Source organism: Colletotrichum tamarilloi, assembly GCF_030869305.1.
Source record: "Colletotrichum tamarilloi strain Tom-12 chromosome Unknown Scaffold_222.1, whole genome shotgun sequence".
Classification (NCBI taxonomy): Eukaryota; Fungi; Ascomycota; class Sordariomycetes; order Glomerellales; family Glomerellaceae; genus Colletotrichum; species Colletotrichum tamarilloi.
The window spans coordinates 1-17,263 of NW_026849606.1; the positions used below are offsets into that span (position 1 = coordinate 1).

The window sequence follows — 17,263 nt, forward strand, 5'->3', positions numbered from 1 at the left end:
CGATCCCAATACGAAGTTCGCGAACATCAGGGATATCCATCGGGCTCAAATCGAAGCGGGTGAAAAGGAGGTTATCACGGCTGAATCCAGCGACTCTGAATGCCCTAGTGAGGCTGGCAGCTGTATTGTAGTGGGTGTGGTTGAGGATCAATAGTTAATAGTAATGAGGAGGTTGGGTTGTGATCCCATCGTTTTTGTGGTGCCAGAAACAGGGGGGTGCCAGGAAGTGGGTATGTTGACTTATGGTTTCCAGCCTTTTGAGTAAAGCTCGCCAAGGGCCCTAGCGACCTCGTTCATGGCCGCCGTCCCACTCACTGGGTCGATAGCTCCACAGCACCAAGAATCATGGTGATTACCAAGAACGATGCTCTCTTCAGTGGTCCCACGTATGGTCCCGATAACGTTGTAGATCGGGGCGTATTTGTAAGTGCCTGGGAATATAGTCAGAAATTTTGCCTGGTTTCCGGACAGCTTGAGATCAAAATTGCTCACCTTGGTTCGATAGAAAGACTCTGGCTTGGCTAGGGCCACTACAATAGTCCACTGCCGGAAGACATCCTTTCCAGTCGCTGTGCTCACCGGCTATCTGACTAGGTATAAGTCCATGGCCGTTCAATGCCTGAAGGAAAGGAATAGCATCCGCATAAGAGATTGGCAGAGATGGTATCCTTGGGGTTGCGTGACCAGGATCCTGTCGTTCAAGGTCGGTGTCTGGCAAACTGGGGTACCCGGGTGTCGTGGGGTCACCCACGGCCACGGAGAAGAAGTCGACGCTGCCTCGCTGAATTGTTTTGGGATGCCTTGCTGGACCGTGAGGGTAAGGCTCATAGCCATTCTCAACAGTGTATTCGCCGTCCTCTTGAGGGTCGTTATACAGAATGACAGCGGCTGCCCCGTACTGTTCGGCTGCTCTAACTTTGAGGCCTCTAAAGACCTTGGCATACTTGCATATGACGATTTTGCCTTTCACGGAGATCCCATGCGACTTCGGCAGCTCAAAGTCTTTCAACTCGCCGAAGTTCGCATACACCAATTCGGCGCAGATTTCGCCGTTTGCGCTGAAGCCATGAAAGGCGGGTAAACCATTTCGAGGAGACGACGTTGGATCCTCTGACACCTCGTCCTCTGTCAGGGATGCCTCGAAACCTATCTGTCCATCCGGTGCAAGGAGATGCAGAGCTTGAGACTTTGGAAAGTTTTGCAGGACCTGGTATTCTTCCAATGCGGCCGGGATACCGTACGAAATCCATAGATCCCGTATGCGTTCTGCGTGGGCTAGGTCCCCGGCTAGGTGGGGTTCTGCGCTGTACAATTTTGACCAATGGCGAAGTTTCGTAGTGTCAGGCGATTGAAGCATGAGCTTCTCAGCTTCATGTTGTGGTACCTTGATCTCCATGAGCTACCATACTATCTTAGTCGTTTAGTCGTATGGGAGTTGGAATGCTAGATTGAGGTTGCTGCTGCGGCTGTCAATGTCTTCTCAATGAACGCGGTTGCTGGACTGGATGTTAACTTTGACCAAAAGCGAAGCAGAATTGGTGGGGGTTTTGTGCCAATCCACTACTAGTGCCATCGTTCAGTCCCTGACCGATTGCGGGGATACCGGGTTTTGGAGACCCTAACAATGATAAGAACAACATTGGCTTCCTAGTTTGGGTGGAAGCCAAATCTTATGTGATGAGATGAGGTGATGGTTTGTTATCCCCTGAGAAGGGGCCTGAAGTGAAATATGCTCCTGCAACCTATATTGCTGCCACGACACTACTCAGCTTCGTGTTGCAAAAAACGGCTTGAATTTCTACGGTGCATCCTGATCGCTGATGGTCACTTGCAGCATAACGCAGGACCAGAGACAGACTGCATAAGATGCCTATTTTCAGAATAGTGCAGTAGCCATTTGATATACTCAATTTCAACCACAGATATCGACGATCAGACGCATGAACATTCTGATGCAGTCAAGATAGTCCGGAATGTCTACTTTCTCATCCGGCCGGGTGTTGTACTTCCCTCCAGGACCACAGACAATACCTTCCATCCCCAAAGTTTTGAACAGGTGGCCAGCGTCGGATCCATAGAAGCAAGTCGGCGCAAGAACCCCTGTTGGCTGCTCGTAGTTGCGAACCTGGCGATAGGCCTTGTTCAGGGCTCTCACTATCTGTGAGTCTCTTGGCACCTCAAATGCCGGCATTGTAGGCTCAAATCGCTGCTTGACAGTAGCCGACATACCAGCATAATTACCAACTACCGTGTCCACTAATTCGCGAATATCAGCCATGACACCTTCTTGTGTCTGGCCAGGAGCGTAGCGCGCACTTCCAGCAAGCTTGCATACGTCCGCTACTTGGGCAGGTCTCCATTCAACCAAGTCTTTCCCAAGGGCACCATGAACCACGCCCACTGAACATCTGTTGCACTTTTCATGCTCACTGCTCTTGGCTCCACGGAATTTCATACGTGCCATCTGGGGAATCAGCTCACATGCCGCCAGGATCGCATCGGATGCCTCCTCCTTGGCTGACATGTGTCGAGTGACTCCAACAATCTCAATCTCGAAGACTAGAGCTTCCGCGTGCATTGTGACTGCTTGTATATCCGACGGTTCGCAGTTAACAAAACAATCGGCATTGATCTTTCCTTGATCAACGAGGGCCATCGTACCAACGCCTCCCTGAAGCTCACCAACCACATAGGTCAGGACAACGTTGCCTCTGGGCCGCCAGCCAGCCTTAAGCAGCGCTTCAACGGCGCAAAAGTACGCGGCACAGCCAGATTTCATGTTGCTGACTCCAATGCCGTAGATAAACTCGTTATCAATCTTTCCCTCCCAAGGATCGATCGTCCAACCTTCGGAGACAGGGTTTGTGTCTAGATGTCCATTGAAGAGTAGTGTTTTGGGGGCTTTGTTGCTCGCTGCTGACACTGAATGGTGGCCCTTCCAGATCCCTATCGCATTTTGACGGCGGCCGTTGTCGAACGGGCAAATAGCCGACTCCAGTCCAATCTTTCTCATTTGCTCGGCCATGAAATCCGTTGCCTCTAGCTCACCATCGGTCTGCGAGTAGCTCTTGATTTGAATGAGCCTTGACAAGAAGGCAAGGCAGTGAGCCTGGTCAATGTCTGGGATCTGCATGATCTGGCAATATGTTTGTGGTTTCGAATTGTATTTGCTTGAAGACGGATGACTGATTTACTGATAGGCCCTGAGCTTCGGCAAGCGTTGCATCTAACACAGAAAGTCAATGGCGATCGGCAGCGTAAAGAGTGGCGACCACGTTTCGGATGTTCCCCGACTTACTGGACTTATCCTTTACTGAGGACCGGAGGATTGGAATGGGCGCCGGGAATCACTCGGAAGCAGGTCGGTGTGCTTGTCCGATCCATGGGTCAAGTTTGGATGGTGCGAAATAGCCGGAGTCTTATCGGCCGCTCGGGCTTCCCCGGCGATCCACATAGAAACGAGGCAAGTGGGGGACGTTGATACAACCCCTGCATGCTAAGCTTTTGAGCGGAAAGCCGGGTCCACTGTCTTTGTCTTGGAGATCTTGTCCTTGTCGAAGGCGGGGACGCGATACAAAACCACTCAAGAAGTTTTCCGAGCCGTCGGGATAACAAGATCGGAGCGGTTGCCCGCCGGCAAAGGAAGCCACATCTTATCAGCTACTCCAAGACTCAAAGCTCATGTCCGGCTGACCGGCACGTTTCCACCGCAGGGGAGAAGGAGATAAATGTTTTTCCATTGATTGATAGGTCATCAGTGGCTACCTATATGTACTTGTTGTGGAGACATTAATTCAAGCTTACTCGAAGGTGCCACAATTGATAGCGAAGTCGGCTTTTAGAGGCCGAGCCAGTGCATTTACCATTCTCAAATGTTTGGATGCAGCACGATTATCCATGATTACGGCGATGCTGCTCTCGACAAGCGTGTTTCTAGCGGAGATAATAGAACACCGAGCCGGATATCGCAAAGAAAGGCCACATAGCTTGTTTTTCATTCTCAAGATTCGTCCCGGAAAATGAGCGACAACATTGAAACATCACCGGCAGCGGCTGACACTGCCAGCGGCCATGAGGTCGCTCTCAAAGGGCAAGTCGCTGATGAAGGCTATGATATTTTTGAGGAAGGCATCGCGCAGTCCGTGCCGCAGGATGTTGCCAATGCTGTCAGGCGCAAGATTGATCGCCATCTTTTAGCATTGATGTGCTTGCTGTATGGCCTCAACTATGTCGACAAGGTTGCAATGGGATGGGCAGTATTGTTCGACTTCCGCAAAGACCTTGGTCTGGTGGGAGATGAATATTCATGGGCCAGCTCCATGTTTTACTTGTTAGTGATGACGACCAAATCTGTGGATTCAAGAGTAAACTGACCATCTGCAGCGGATACCTTGCCGCGCAATACCCTGCCAACTATATACTTCAGAGATATAAGACAGTCCGGATTCTCAGCTCTGCCGTGATTATTTGGGGTGTGCTAATGCTTGCGTGAGAATACAGCCCTCCTCAAACATTCATTGTCGTATAACTGACTATCGGAAAGCCATCTTGGCCTGCGAAACTTTGCCGGACTGATGGTAGTCCGCTTCCTCCTCGGTGTAGCTGAATCGGTTGTAACTCCTGGCATTCTGCTGTATACTTCTATCTGGTACACCCGAAAGGAACAGGTCTTGCGTACGATGCTGTGGGCTGCTATGCAAGGGGCATTTTCCATTGTTTGCAGCTTGTTGTCTTTCGGCCTGGGTCATATTACCAACACCGCCTTGAGGCCTTGGATGTACATCTTCCTAGTCTTGGGCATTCTCAGCATCTTGGTAGGCGTCCTCTGGATCATTTTTATGCCGGAGACCCCCAACAAGGCCAAGTTTCTCACACACGAGGAGCAAGTCATTGCCGTACAGCGTGTTGCGCAAAACATGACCGGCATCAAAGGGTATGAATGGAAGCACTACCAAATGTGGCATGCAGTAATCGATGTCAAGACTTGGCTGGTACTGGTATTTGTTCTCTTCACTCAACTCCCTAATGGCGGTCTCACATCATTCGGAAGCCTGGTTATCTCAGGGTTCGGCTTTGACGCGTTCCGAACACTGCTCATTGGCCTTCCTTCATCCGTTGTCAGTGCGGGGAGCATGATTGTTTGGGGAACCATTTCAATTAAGTATGGAAATCTCCGAACATGGGGCATGATTATACCTCTGCTGCCTGCGATTGCAGGAATCGCGGCTGTCTATGCTACTATGGATACGGGGGCAAACAAGTACGGGCGGGTAGTTGCATACTGGCTGATCAACTCGTATGCTGTAACAGTGAGTCACTGAGCCCTCTTGCAAGCGAAAAACCTCTTACTAACCTGTTTTCACAAGTGGCCATTTGTCTTGACTATTGTCGGTCAAAATGTCGCAGGCCATACCAAGCGGGCATTTACTAACACCATGCTCCTAATGGTCTTCGCTGCTGGAAATATCGCTGGTCCATTCTTTTTCCGCAGTCAAGACGCCCCAAAGTACGTTCTTGCTATTGCGGTAGTTTTGGTCTGTTTCTGCGCGGCACTTTTGACTGCGATCGTCTTACGATTGTACATGGCTTGGCAAAATAGGCGCCGGGATAGCAAGTACGGTAACGTTGATGGGGTCGAGGAGAAGGTTGACGGGATGAGGCTTGGAATGCACGACAAGACAGACTTGGAGAATTTGGATTTCAGATACGTTCTCTGAGATTCGATGGCACGACTAGTAACTTCAGCCACAAAAACAGAGAGGCGTCGATAGTTTCATCTCCCCTCTCAGGCTTCAAAGGTGAGGGCGGAGATTTAACTGAACTGTTGCGCCGGCATGGTGCGAGCTTGAATGACCTGGATTTGGGAAACATCAATCTAGTCCAGAGCGAGAGCAATTGGTCAGATGTCGTTCAAGTTGTGCGAGACGAACTGAGCGATTGCAAACTTCAGATAACGGACTGTGAATTCGAAGGCCAATATCTAGAGATCCCCGACTATTCCTGCGCTGATTCCTCTTCTTTTATTTCTTCCTTGCAAGCAATCCCCCGTGAAGAACTCACCGAGCTTCATGGCAAGTTAGTCAATTTGGAGATTTGAGGGAACCCGATCAATTCCAAGTAGAAGTTGGATAGAGTGTGTATATAAGACTTTTCAACGGTTCGGAACACTGCATAGTAGAGATGACTGTCGCTGTCCAGGGATGTTTCATTTCGTCTGTGAATACAGTCTGCCAATGCACTTACTCATCAAACTCGTGAGAAATTTCCAAGAACTTCGGAAATATAGGCTGTGGAGGTGGTTCTGATCGTCGTTCGTAATCCTCCATCGTTGAATACAGACCACTATACGCTTTGATGGGTACTCCTTGTCTCGCTTCATCAGCGGTAGTGATCGATTGCTGCTATTTGGCCATCTGAGAATGCATTTGAAAATTGAACAGATTATTCTCAGGCATGCTCCAGCCATGCTAGTCTTCGCTTTGTTGATCAGGATCATTGAAGATCTCTTTGGTCAGTGCCAATTCATCATGACCCCTATAGAGCTCCTTGGTCGAGCGTAGATAATCCTTGCTCTATTCGCTTTTTTTAAGGAATTCAAGACCCTCTTCCTTCGCCCGCAGTTCAATCGTCTCCTTGAAGAACTCGCTGTAAGAATGATGTGCGGCCTCCCACTGTTCCTATGTTGGCCTCATCCCGTCAAAAAGCTCAAGAAAAAGATATTGGTACCTTAGTCTCCAGCTATACATGCGAGTATGACCTGGTGTTTTAGGTCAGGTCGGCGCCATGCCAGCTCGCGCAAGGTGTCCGAATGTGGGCAGTGAGGCCACCAGAATAGCTCCGGAAGCATTTCGCCGTCGATTTCGCTATCAATGCGGGATAGATCGTCGTTCATGATGAACCGCGCATGGCATGCCTGCCTGATAAGTCTGTTTTCATACTGGCGTGGGAAAAGTTCGTCAACGCATGATTCGAGCCATCGCGCAAATAGTGTGTGATGGTGGGCACCGCGAACAACGGCCATGATCTTATTCGGAACTGCAATTGGCCGTCTGAGGCGAAAGTAACGCTCAATATTGCCGTCCCAGGCAGCCATGAGAATCAAAATGTCCTTGTTGATAGGAGGCGAATCTTCTGGGAGTGGGGTGTGAAGCAGAGCGATGTACTCGCCTTGTAACTTTAAGAGACAAGGCCCCGGCGAAGGACAACCGCTGATGTTGGAGCCCTCTTGAATATTGAAGTAGTGAGAGGGCCATTTTTCTGAGTTGGGATTCCTCTCGGGGGGGGGAGGGGGGGGCCTCCGATAAATGTCAAAGGTCGATGAAGTTCCAAGGAGGATCGAACAGCGGTATCCCCATTGAGATAAGCTCCTGGTCGTGGATTTTGCAAATCAACAGATCGTTGGTAATCGTTCATGACAGCATATCTCACAGATTGGCTCATGATATGCTCGAAAATATCGAGTTTGCCGTTATCGCGAGCTTCCTCGGCAATGGAGACATCCGGTAGCAGGTCTAATTCGTTGTATAGCTCCCCATATCCTGCGACGGCGCAAGCTCGTCCAATGTGATAACGCATCTCTAGGTAGTGGTAATAAAGCTTTCGATAGGTCTCCTCGGTAGCAACATCAGGATACCAAATGCAATAAGGTACCACTGCCTGGTACGCCATGTCTGGAATCATGTTGCTGATGATGAGACGTGCGTTGCGGGCCCCGGCGTACCTATCATATATCTTGCAGATATGATTCGGCGAAACTTTCGTAGTGTCGGATGCCGTGAACGAGGAAATCATTGCTGTCGCCCCATTCCCAAACTCGCAGTGTCTCGCCAGGACCTATGACTCCGTTACAGAGACGTTTGTCTTGACTTATCTTGCTAAAATCAGGACCCGAGCGCCTTCGTAAGCAGCTTCATGTCAAGGCTCGAGAACACCTGAGCCATGATCGACGCAGCAGCAGAGGTGCGATGACGGGTCTCCTTAGTCGCGGTTGAGCGTTGAAAAGTGGCTGCATTGAGAGGGAGACCATCATTGAGTAGTCGTGAGGACTAGAATCTTGTTCGGCTTCGTGGTGTTTGAATATCTGCGAAGAGAGGAGGGAAGTCTGAACCCTCGTGTCGCGTTTTCTCGTACATTGAGTAAGAAAAGAACACGCGACAGGTTTTACCCAACAAAATATTCGTCTCGGTAGAGTCGGATATCGCGGCCTGGACGGGGTGCTGTGCCGCAGGTCTAACTTCAAAACGAAAAAGCCCAGCGCCCTACTCGGATAGGCCCCCTCAATTAGGCACGTCGTATGAACCTGGCCAGATATTCCAGGAGTCAAGAATTTGTGCATCCGGTTGTACCACGATGCGAGAAGTAAACCCCTGTCAAAATGCTACGTAAAGCTCCGCCTCTAAGGCTCGACGAAGAGGAAAGAATACAAAGTCCCACTGCCAATACTCAAACGCAAGTGATGCAGAGGGTAAGAACTCTCGACTATCGCCGATGACCCCGACTGCCTTTATGACAGTTGCGATACCATGAACATTTCTCGTAAAATGACACGGCAGTCTACCCTTCTAATGCCAGCGGGATGTGCCAAGATAATATAGACATGACTGAGTTTTGTCTTATCCTGGGCTAGCATTCGACGGGTAACAAACCGACTTTCGTATCATATATGACGCATCGCTTCACTTAAGATTCTTCAGTAATTTGTGAACAAGGCTTTGAAAGGTGAATATGTAACCCTGAGCATGCCGGACTCCGCGATGGATGAGATTCACGACCTGCCCATGGCCTCAGCCCTTTATAGCCCAGGCCGTACAAAGTTCGTCAGCACACTGCTGGATCCCACCAAGGTTTTAGATCATCATTGGTATGCTGTTCCATCCGTGTGGCACTGCTACAAAGGTAAGTCATAAAAAACCTCAATAGTTGTTGGAAAGCTGCACCGCAGCCTTTAACATATCAGCAAGGATGAAGATGCTAGTCATCGAGGTTCCAGGTTGAGGCTGAAGCAGGTGGATATCTAGGCCGCCGCCAGACTTTCAGGAGCGAGTTGGACCAAATTCAGCCAAGACATGGGAACGGAACTGTTAAGCAAGACAATGGTCTTTTTAGTCATCCGCAACTGAAGGTATATAGGTACAGGAAGCACGGAGAGACACGTTCGTGTTTGGCGTCAACATCGGCTCCAACTCCAAATATACACAGCATATGTAACGTGTAATCATAACGGTATATTCCGGCCAATTCCAATGCACAAATTTTCCCAGTAATGACTCCCAGGCTGCGACTTCGACATCTGAAAACACAACAGAGCTCGCCTGCGGCCGTGACTTCTTGGATCTTCATAATTCCGAGCAGGCTGGCATCAGATGATGCGTGGGCATTGTGGCCATATAGCACTTGCTATGACCACCGAAAACCCTAGTCAGCCATCTCCGTGGCACGGGTGACTGTTTTCCTCATGACTCATCCTGCTGAAGTAAAGGTTCGACACTGCCTAAGGAGACATAGGCGACCAAGTGTAGCCTTGTGAGAAAAGTAGAATACCCTGGAATGCAAAGCAGAAGGGCTCATCTCATACATCGCTTACTCACAGCATCACCGTGAGTTGAGCTTATGGTTCGGCTAGACGAGTGAAAGCTGCCATTGATATTGACCATTAATCCAGGTGCAGGACCAGCTCTTAGACTTTCATGCAATGATGCTCAGACGCATATCAAGGCTTGTAGGCGGCAGGTCAACAGCCTTACAATCTTTGCAGGGCATCTCAAAATCACTGCGTGTATGTTTTCGATAGTCTAGGTTCAATAGCCGCGTTCCCATTGGGCGGTAGATGACTTGTACGGAGAGAAAACGGCAGTGCCCATATCGCTACCGCGGCCGACACGAGCACGGGCAGACCAAGCAACCCATCCTCTCGAATTTGGAGGAACGAAGCCAAGATATGATTGGGCAGGTTAACCATCAGGGCGGACCGCCTTGAGCCGCTAATCTCCGGGGGTTACATTGACCTGCTGGATCGGGCCAAAATCCCCCGCGAGTGATGGCCCTTCCGCTCCCGGGACTCAAAGGTCAAGACCCTGCTCTGTCCGAACCCAGGATCTCTAACGTTTCTACGGATACAAAGAATCAGCGAAAAATATTAAGTAGCCGGGTCCCGGATCCACAATCCACTTTTCAAGGTTGTACCGGTGTGATTGATCCGTACAGACGAGTGGGAACCAAGCGAATCATCCATCTCCAAAGAGCCGAAGACTCCAAGCACAAGCTCCCTGCTTGAGTCGTGTCTTGGTCTTCTGCAAAAGGACCTTGCCAAGATTTGTAAGGCACTTAATGAGTCCACCGGCGCAGAAAGAATATCTGCGCAGAGCAATCTGAACTGACCAATCCTAGGGTGCGATTTGAACTGTTGCTGCCCATGGTCGAGGGTGGAAGGCAGATGGTTTTTGCAGCACTGGATCGATGGGTCCTTCATCACAAGAAAGTTAAGTGTAAGTGGCTTCTCTGATTGCCAGCTTCCCTGTTCAGCTCACTCTTAGATTCCTCAATTTGTACTGACTGGCATCAACTTGCCAAGCTCCAATGAGCTTATCTCCCAACCTGTCGAGCGAGTGCGCTCGCGCCTGCTCCTGGATACGAAGCGGAGGCAGGACATCGACGGAGAGAGAGGACCACCATGAAGCAAGCTGCAGGCTGCAGGCCACGAGGCGGGGATGCCAAGTCCAACCCCAGGACCCCAGTGACCAACGTCTTCGCGGTCATCATTGTGCAGCAGCCGTATGCTTACAGCATGGTTCGGGCGAAGCAGGGCAGACGAGAATGAGAATGACCCCTTGGCACTTCTGTCATATATGATGCCAGTGCCAATCACCCTCATGGACGACGCAACTCGACGTTCTTGACCTTCCCCTGCTCCTCATCGACGGCCATCCTTCACCTAGAGCCCGCTTGCTCGTGTTGAACGACATCATCATGAAGACCACACAGGCCTGCGCTCTCCTATCGCTCGCCCTTCTGGGTGAAGCCTGTCTTCTCCCCGGAGAAGCCTCCGGCGGCCGCATTGCCCGCCGCCAAAACGCGAGCCCCAACAACACGGGTATCGCCATCGGCACAGGCGACCGCTTTGACGGCGGCAAGAAAGTCCCCCGTGGTCTCGGCACCCAGCCCGTCGGTACGAATCTCACCTCCCTCCTCAACGTCAACGAGATCAAGAGCGCCGTCAAGGGCCTCGTCCAGGAGTATGACCTTGAGTACTTTGAGTCGCCGTTCAAGACGTATGAGAATGCCTCTTTCTTCGGTGCCAAGATCGGTGGCGAAGGCGGGAACTGCAGCGATGCGCACCACGTGTACTTCAACGCCGCCATTCATGCCCGCGAGCGCGGCTCATCGGATAACATCATTTACTTCATCTCCGACCTCCTATACGCGAACAAGCACGGCGAAGGCTTGACGTATGGCGGTCGGGTGTACACCAATGACGACGTAAAGCGTGCCCTGTCAACCGGTATTGTCTTCACGCCGTTGAGCAACCCTGACGGCGTGGCATATGACCAAGCCACACACAGCTGCTGGCGTAAGAATCGCAACCCGGCCGCCTCGGGGGGCAATCCGGAGGCCATTGGCATCGACCTGAACCGCAATTTCGACTTTCTCTTTGACTTCCCCAAGAGTTTCGCGCCCAGCGTCGGGCCCAACGTGGCTTCGGAAGACCCGACTGAACAGACTTACCACGGCGCTGCGGCGTTCTCGGAACCCGAGTCAAAAAGCATCAAGTGGGTGATGGACCAGCACAAAAACGTCAAGTGGTTCCTCGACATCCATAGCTACATCGGCGTTGTCCTGTACAACTGGGGCAGCGACGAGAACCAGTTGCGCCAGCCGTATATGAACTTCATGAACGAGTCGTACGATGCCGTCCGCGGTCTGATGCCGGATACGCCGTCCAACAATGGCGTTTACGGCGAGTACATCCCCAGCAACGACTGGTCGGAGAAGGTCTTCGCTGCAATGCGGATGGGTAACGCCATGGACGCCGCCACCGGCCGCCACTACCAGGTTGAGCAGAGCTCATACCTGTACCCAACTTCGGGTTCAAGTGATGACTACGCCTACTCGCGTCACTTGACGGACCCCTCGCTCGGTAAGATGCACGGATTCGTGGTTGAATTTGGCTTTGGTAATGATGAGGTGGACTGCCCCTTCTACCCAACGCCCAGCCAGTACAACTTGAACCTGCTAGAGACAAATGCTGGCTTCATGGAGTACCTACTCGCCGCGGCTGATCTTGGCGTTGGCGAACCGGCTTCCTGTGCAGCATGAGTACACCGGCTTTGCGGAAATGTAAGAGGGAGGGGGAAATTAGCGGCGTGGACTCCCACTTTGACTCTATGGTGGACAAGATGTTGACCATCATCCGGAGACGGACAGAGTCCCGGAGCACATTCCGAGACATTTGTCAGGATGACGAATTTGTTGATTAGAAATACACAAACGTCCTGAAAATGAGCCTCTACAAAATAATAAGTAAATCTTGTCGAATCCCTGTGTGTCGGTTAAACGCCGAAGAATCTCTCGACATCGCATTTCTCATAATTCTAGTCTACTGATATCGGACACTTACTCTGCCCTTGACCGCATCGACGATTCAGGCACCTAACCTTCGATTCTGGCTAGAATACCGAGAAAGACTCCATTTGAGGCAATTTGAGGTGAGTTTAGCATTTATCAGGGGCAAAAATCAAAAGAACTGTTGCTATGACCGCGGCAGGGCTCGAACCTGCGACCTTCTCGGGATCTTGTGCACATAGATGTGAACGAGAAATCATGACCACTAGAACACACAGCCGGTGATTGAAAATTGTCGAAGATGTTGAGGGCTAAGGAGCGTCAGCCAGAAAAGACCCCACTAACCCCGCCAAACCACACCCCACCATCATCACGATCCTCCTCTGACGACACCAGTCACCTCAATTAACAATGACGCCCAACTCGAAGCCGACAAGACAGCCTTTCCGCGTTTTGGCTTTCAGCAAGACCTCTGGCTATCGACATGATTGCATCTCAGCTGCTGTCTCTGCCGTGAAGGCCCTGGGCGAGCGCACGAGACTCTTCACCGTCGATCGCAGCGAGGACGCCGAGGCCTCTATCAATCCTCGATCCCTAGCAACGTACGCGACTGTCGTGTTCCTTCACTGCACGGGAACGTTCCTCAATGTTGAACAACTCTCAGCTTTGAAAGGCCACGTGAACTCGGGCGGCGGATTCGTGGGGGTGCACGCCGCCGCCTCGGGATTGAGGGAGGATGAGTGGTATGGGAAGCTGGTCGGCGCGCATTTTGACCAGCATCCGCCGCCCGAGGAGGGCACCTGTGTCATTGAAGATCGGGGGCATTTCATAATGCGCCGTGGAGGCGGAAACCATCCGGCGGAGGCGTGCGACGATGTTCGGAAACAGTGGACGGACGAGTGGTATTACTTTCTGTCGCACCCTAGGGACAACGATAACCTCCACATCCTAGCTCGGGGCGATCCGACAAGCTTCAATGGCGGTTCCATGGGGGACGATCACCCGCTCGTATGGTGTCAAGAGTTCGAAGGTGGAAGGTCGTTCTATACGGCCCTAGGCCACTATGAAGAGGCGTACGAGGACGAATGGTTCGTTGGACAGATTCTCAGGGCCATTCTCTGGACTGCTCGTCATGAAGACGAAATGATCCCCACCATATGATGCCCTAATAGTGAGACGGAGGAGACACGCTTGGCACTGTTGGTCATGAATCAGTAAACATTACAGGGCGCGGGTATCTAAAGTAGGATTCTAAAGACGAGGCAGAATTAGAGGCACACACATTGTATGCAAACACGCGACTGACTAGCCCATCGTCCCATCGCCGGGCTCGCCGCTAAATCGGACCTCGATCCTGGACTCGAGAGATTCCGACCATATGTCAGACTGAAAGTCTGGTATATGAAGCAGGATGCCCAGTTCCTGACTCGTGTACCAACTGGCCCGGTCCAGGTTGCCTGAGCCCAGCAAGAGGAACTCCTTGTCAACGAGCGTCATCTTCAAGTGCGACACGACAGGCTCCTCTGGATCCCGCACCGCCGTCGCCTGCAGGTTCGGGCGGTAGTAGTAGATGTCGAGGCGGCCTGGCCGTTGCAAATGCGACTCGGCGTCTACCGATCGTTTCCGGCTCCACTCTGCGCAGGCTTGGGCGTATCGCTTGACGAGCGAATTGAGGGTCCATTCCGTCGTGGTGCAAGCCGTGACGAGTTGTTCGATTAACATCATGTTCTTGCTTGTTCTGATGCGGACGCTGACACCGCGACGAAGTGCGTCGAGGAGTGCATCGACGACTGCTCGGCAAGTTAGGTTCGGCGTCACGATGTCAATGTCGGTTCGGGCACAAGCGAACAAAGAAAGCAGAGCCGCATTGAGAGGTGTGGTAGGAGCGGTAGTGCGCCGCCAAACAGGAACGAAGCGGAAGGCCGGGTACCAGTGATGAGATGAGGGTAAGATCAGAGTCGGACAGGGCGGGAGACTTGCGAGGCTAAGCCGTCGATACGCGGTCTCTTCGTCCGAAGGTGGACCGCGAGATGGAACAGTTCGGCCAGTGTCTTGATCGACTTGACCGAGCCCCTGGTTCGCCTCACGACCACCGTCATCTTGGTCGTCGGGGATCTCTCGCGCGCCAGCGGCGGGCTCCCAGACATTGGTGTAGAATTTGACGAGTTGAGCAACGGCTGCACCCTCGAACCCAATACAGCCTTCGAACCACGTCTCCCAGCTCACGTTACAGCTGGGCATCCAAGCGCGCTGGCGGTCGACAATGACAAACTTTGGATGCATGACGCTGAAGGGCAAGAAAAATAGGCTCTTGACGGTGAGATCGATGCGGGCGGCCCTGAGGATGCTGTCTGGGGGCAATCCGAGCTTTGGCCATGCTGAGGTTGGGTACGCGTATCCGTCTCGCGACCACGGATGGAATATCTTCTGGAAGAAGCTGCGCGACGAAAAACAGATGCGGACGCGTAATGGGGTGACGGCATCTTGGCCGGTCGTTTCGATGGCTTCTCTGCGTCGCTCGGCAAGGAGTTCCAGGGTTTCTTTGATGGCACTCAAGGTATCGGACGGAGCCCAGAAGCACGTAACCAAAATCACCTCGTGTTTCGCAACAAGTATAGCCGGGAGAAGAGCGTTTCTGTAGATGCTGACGCCGTTGCCGACGGTGAGAGACTTGGGGCTACATGTTGTCACCAAGCTCTCGGGATGAGAAACGTGGTAGTTTGGGAAGTCGTTGAGCTGCTCCCCACGACTCGATTTCAGAGAGTGAATCCAATGGTCGAGAAAGGCCGAGGGGAAAGAGTGTGATGTCATTTCCAGCTTGGTGATTGGCAGTGAGGCTGAAGGTTGGGGTTTGTGAGCATCAGGGGTGCAGGTTCTAACTTCCGAGCTCTCGAATCCCATACGACGTTGGATGGATGACTGATGATAGAGGCAACTGGACTGAAGGCCAAAATGTCGTCATGCCACTACAGTGGAGGAGGATCCCTTCGTCACTAAGAGTTACCACAGTGCTGCCGCCTCTTTGTTGTCGGTATCTTGTCGCCGCAGGCTTCACAGGCTCGTAGCAAACGTATACGGTATAGCTAGTGAAAGACGCGGCTGTCAGTGGCGTGTTTGGGATGGTAGACGCGCTAAGATGTGAGTGCTGCGATACGCCTGAGGTCAAAATGGCATGGGCCTCCGTGGCCTCGTCATTGGGGAATCGTTTATGCCACTCGTGAGTTTCCAAACATCAGCGCAGGGCAGATGGAATGGCGTGGAGAAGGGTTAGGCATGGGAGTCTCTGCCGGACCGCCGGCCTGATCCCAGCAGCAGTGGACCGAAATTGTCGAAAGATTGAGGCGCAGTCGCGGGAAACTTCAGCGATGCAGCGACTCTCCCAGTGCGTGATGACTGAGACGGTGAGACTGTACTGGCTTTGGCGCTGGCACTGGGTCACTGCCCAGTGCCTACTGGCAGACAGACGGGCGCCCCATGTTGCTGCATTGTTTGGTGTCCCGTCGGTGACAGAGGCCGGGCGCCGATGGTAAGGTCAGGCTGGGGATTACGTTGGCACTGCTGGAAAGTTGCGAGTGGAGGGATCTGCAGCGCTAATACGAGCACAGAAAGCGACATGTCCCAGACAGACGATCCGCTAAGCGGCAATGCATGAGATAAAGCACCCCCAGAGTTCCAGTCGACGGCGAGCCCAGGGATCTATCACCTGGGAACGATTGGTGACGGGACTGAAACGGTCGCCATCAGAACGGCCAAGTTAAAACGGAGGAAGCATCTCATTTCCCATACAATCGACGTGGTCTCGAAGTCGATCAACGAAAGACAATGAAGCAACAGTTGGGCAGTAGGCTATCTCGAATATCTACATGCTTCGACACCGAGGCATCTGATATCGGATAGTGATAGTTCATGCATGTGGTTGTGGACTGTTAGTAGGCTAGTGATGCTGTTCAACCACTGCCGTCCGTCAATGTATTGAGCTTCATCGGCAATGAGATTGAAAGACATTCAGTCGTCGGGGTCAGAAACACTGTGAGAGACTGATTCGTCAAAACGCATAATGCACATGGCTTGGGTGGTTGGCAATTTCCTCTACACAGTAGGTACGACAACCGGGACAGCCCGGGATCATCCCCCGTGAACAGCTGTCCAGCTCGTGTCAAGTGATCTAGGGCGAGAACAAAGTTTGGATAAGGCCCGGTGTAAATCAAAGGAAGACGTGGACAGATGGTCGGCGTAGGCGGTTTGAAGCAACATGGAAACGGCGTCTTGGATGGTGTCAGCCCAATCCTTCACATGAGGCGAGGCAACAACGCTGAGCACGGCCGAATGATCCAATGCGGCGACACAAGCGCCAAGAGTAGAAAGAGAAGGGCAGCTTGTCAGGGCCATGCACTTGCTGTCATCGATTTCATCTTGAGAGCGTTGTCCTTTCATTCGTGAGACCACAGAGCCGCATCCGCGGGGGGGATGACCAATGGGCAGAGTGTGGGGTTCGGCTTGCACTTGAAGGCCGTGGTAACTTTATGATGCACATCTGCCGGGCAGACTGCGACGTGTCGAGGGTAGGTAGGGATACTTGCGCATGTTGCTCGCTGCGTGGGCTACTCGAGTCGATCACACGAGGTCGAGTTATCCTCAAGCAATCAATGGCCATCTGCCATCTGCCATTTGCAATATTCGTATGGATGAGTCGAACGGTGCCACT

The 17,263-nt window shown here is 52.0% G+C and overlaps 7 protein-coding genes across 7 annotated transcripts; 3 read left to right on the forward strand and 4 right to left on the reverse strand.

Annotated features, from left to right (window-relative positions):
- Positions 1-240: 240 nt before the first annotated feature.
- Positions 241-1,396, reverse strand: CTAM01_16439 (glutamate carboxypeptidase II; the record flags this gene model as incomplete). The annotated part of the gene is made up of 2 exons (XM_060532432.1): positions 241-431; positions 493-1,396. The coding sequence occupies 2 exons, from the start codon at positions 1,394-1,396 to the stop codon at positions 241-243; spliced, it is 1,095 nt and encodes a 364-aa protein (XP_060372977.1).
- Positions 1,397-1,912: 516 nt separating this feature from the next.
- On the reverse strand, positions 1,913-3,133 carry CTAM01_16440 (diaminopropionate ammonia-lyase; the record flags this gene model as incomplete). Its single annotated transcript, XM_060532433.1, has 1 exon — positions 1,913-3,133. The coding sequence occupies one exon, from the start codon at positions 3,131-3,133 to the stop codon at positions 1,913-1,915; it is 1,221 nt and encodes a 406-aa protein (XP_060372978.1).
- Positions 3,134-4,019: 886 nt separating this feature from the next.
- CTAM01_16441 (allantoate permease) lies at positions 4,020-5,717 on the forward strand (the record flags this gene model as incomplete). The annotated part of the gene is made up of 3 exons (XM_060532434.1): positions 4,020-4,330; positions 4,544-5,309; positions 5,367-5,717. 3 exons carry the CDS (start codon positions 4,020-4,022, stop codon positions 5,715-5,717), a joined length of 1,428 nt encoding a protein of 475 aa, XP_060372979.1.
- A 1,010-nt stretch (positions 5,718-6,727) lies between these two features.
- CTAM01_16442 (uncharacterized protein) lies at positions 6,728-7,680 on the reverse strand (the record flags this gene model as incomplete). Its single annotated transcript, XM_060532435.1, has 3 exons — positions 6,728-7,089; positions 7,305-7,388; positions 7,551-7,680. The coding sequence occupies 3 exons, from the start codon at positions 7,678-7,680 to the stop codon at positions 6,728-6,730; spliced, it is 576 nt and encodes a 191-aa protein (XP_060372980.1).
- Positions 7,681-10,669: 2,989 nt separating this feature from the next.
- On the forward strand, positions 10,670-12,312 carry CTAM01_16443 (zinc carboxypeptidase; the record flags this gene model as incomplete). Its single annotated transcript, XM_060532436.1, has 2 exons — positions 10,670-10,786; positions 10,855-12,312. 2 exons carry the CDS (start codon positions 10,670-10,672, stop codon positions 12,310-12,312), a joined length of 1,575 nt encoding a protein of 524 aa, XP_060372981.1.
- A 657-nt stretch (positions 12,313-12,969) lies between these two features.
- Positions 12,970-13,719, forward strand: CTAM01_16444 (glycosyl hydrolase; the record flags this gene model as incomplete). The annotated part of the gene is made up of 1 exon (XM_060532437.1): positions 12,970-13,719. One exon carries the CDS (start codon positions 12,970-12,972, stop codon positions 13,717-13,719), a length of 750 nt encoding a protein of 249 aa, XP_060372982.1.
- Positions 13,720-13,863: 144 nt separating this feature from the next.
- On the reverse strand, positions 13,864-15,772 carry CTAM01_16445 (uncharacterized protein; the record flags this gene model as incomplete). The annotated part of the gene is made up of 2 exons (XM_060532438.1): positions 13,864-15,498; positions 15,563-15,772. Coding segments are annotated over 2 exons (1,845 nt in total), but the record flags the coding sequence as incomplete, so codon positions are not given.
- Positions 15,773-17,263: the final 1,491 nt, after the last annotated feature.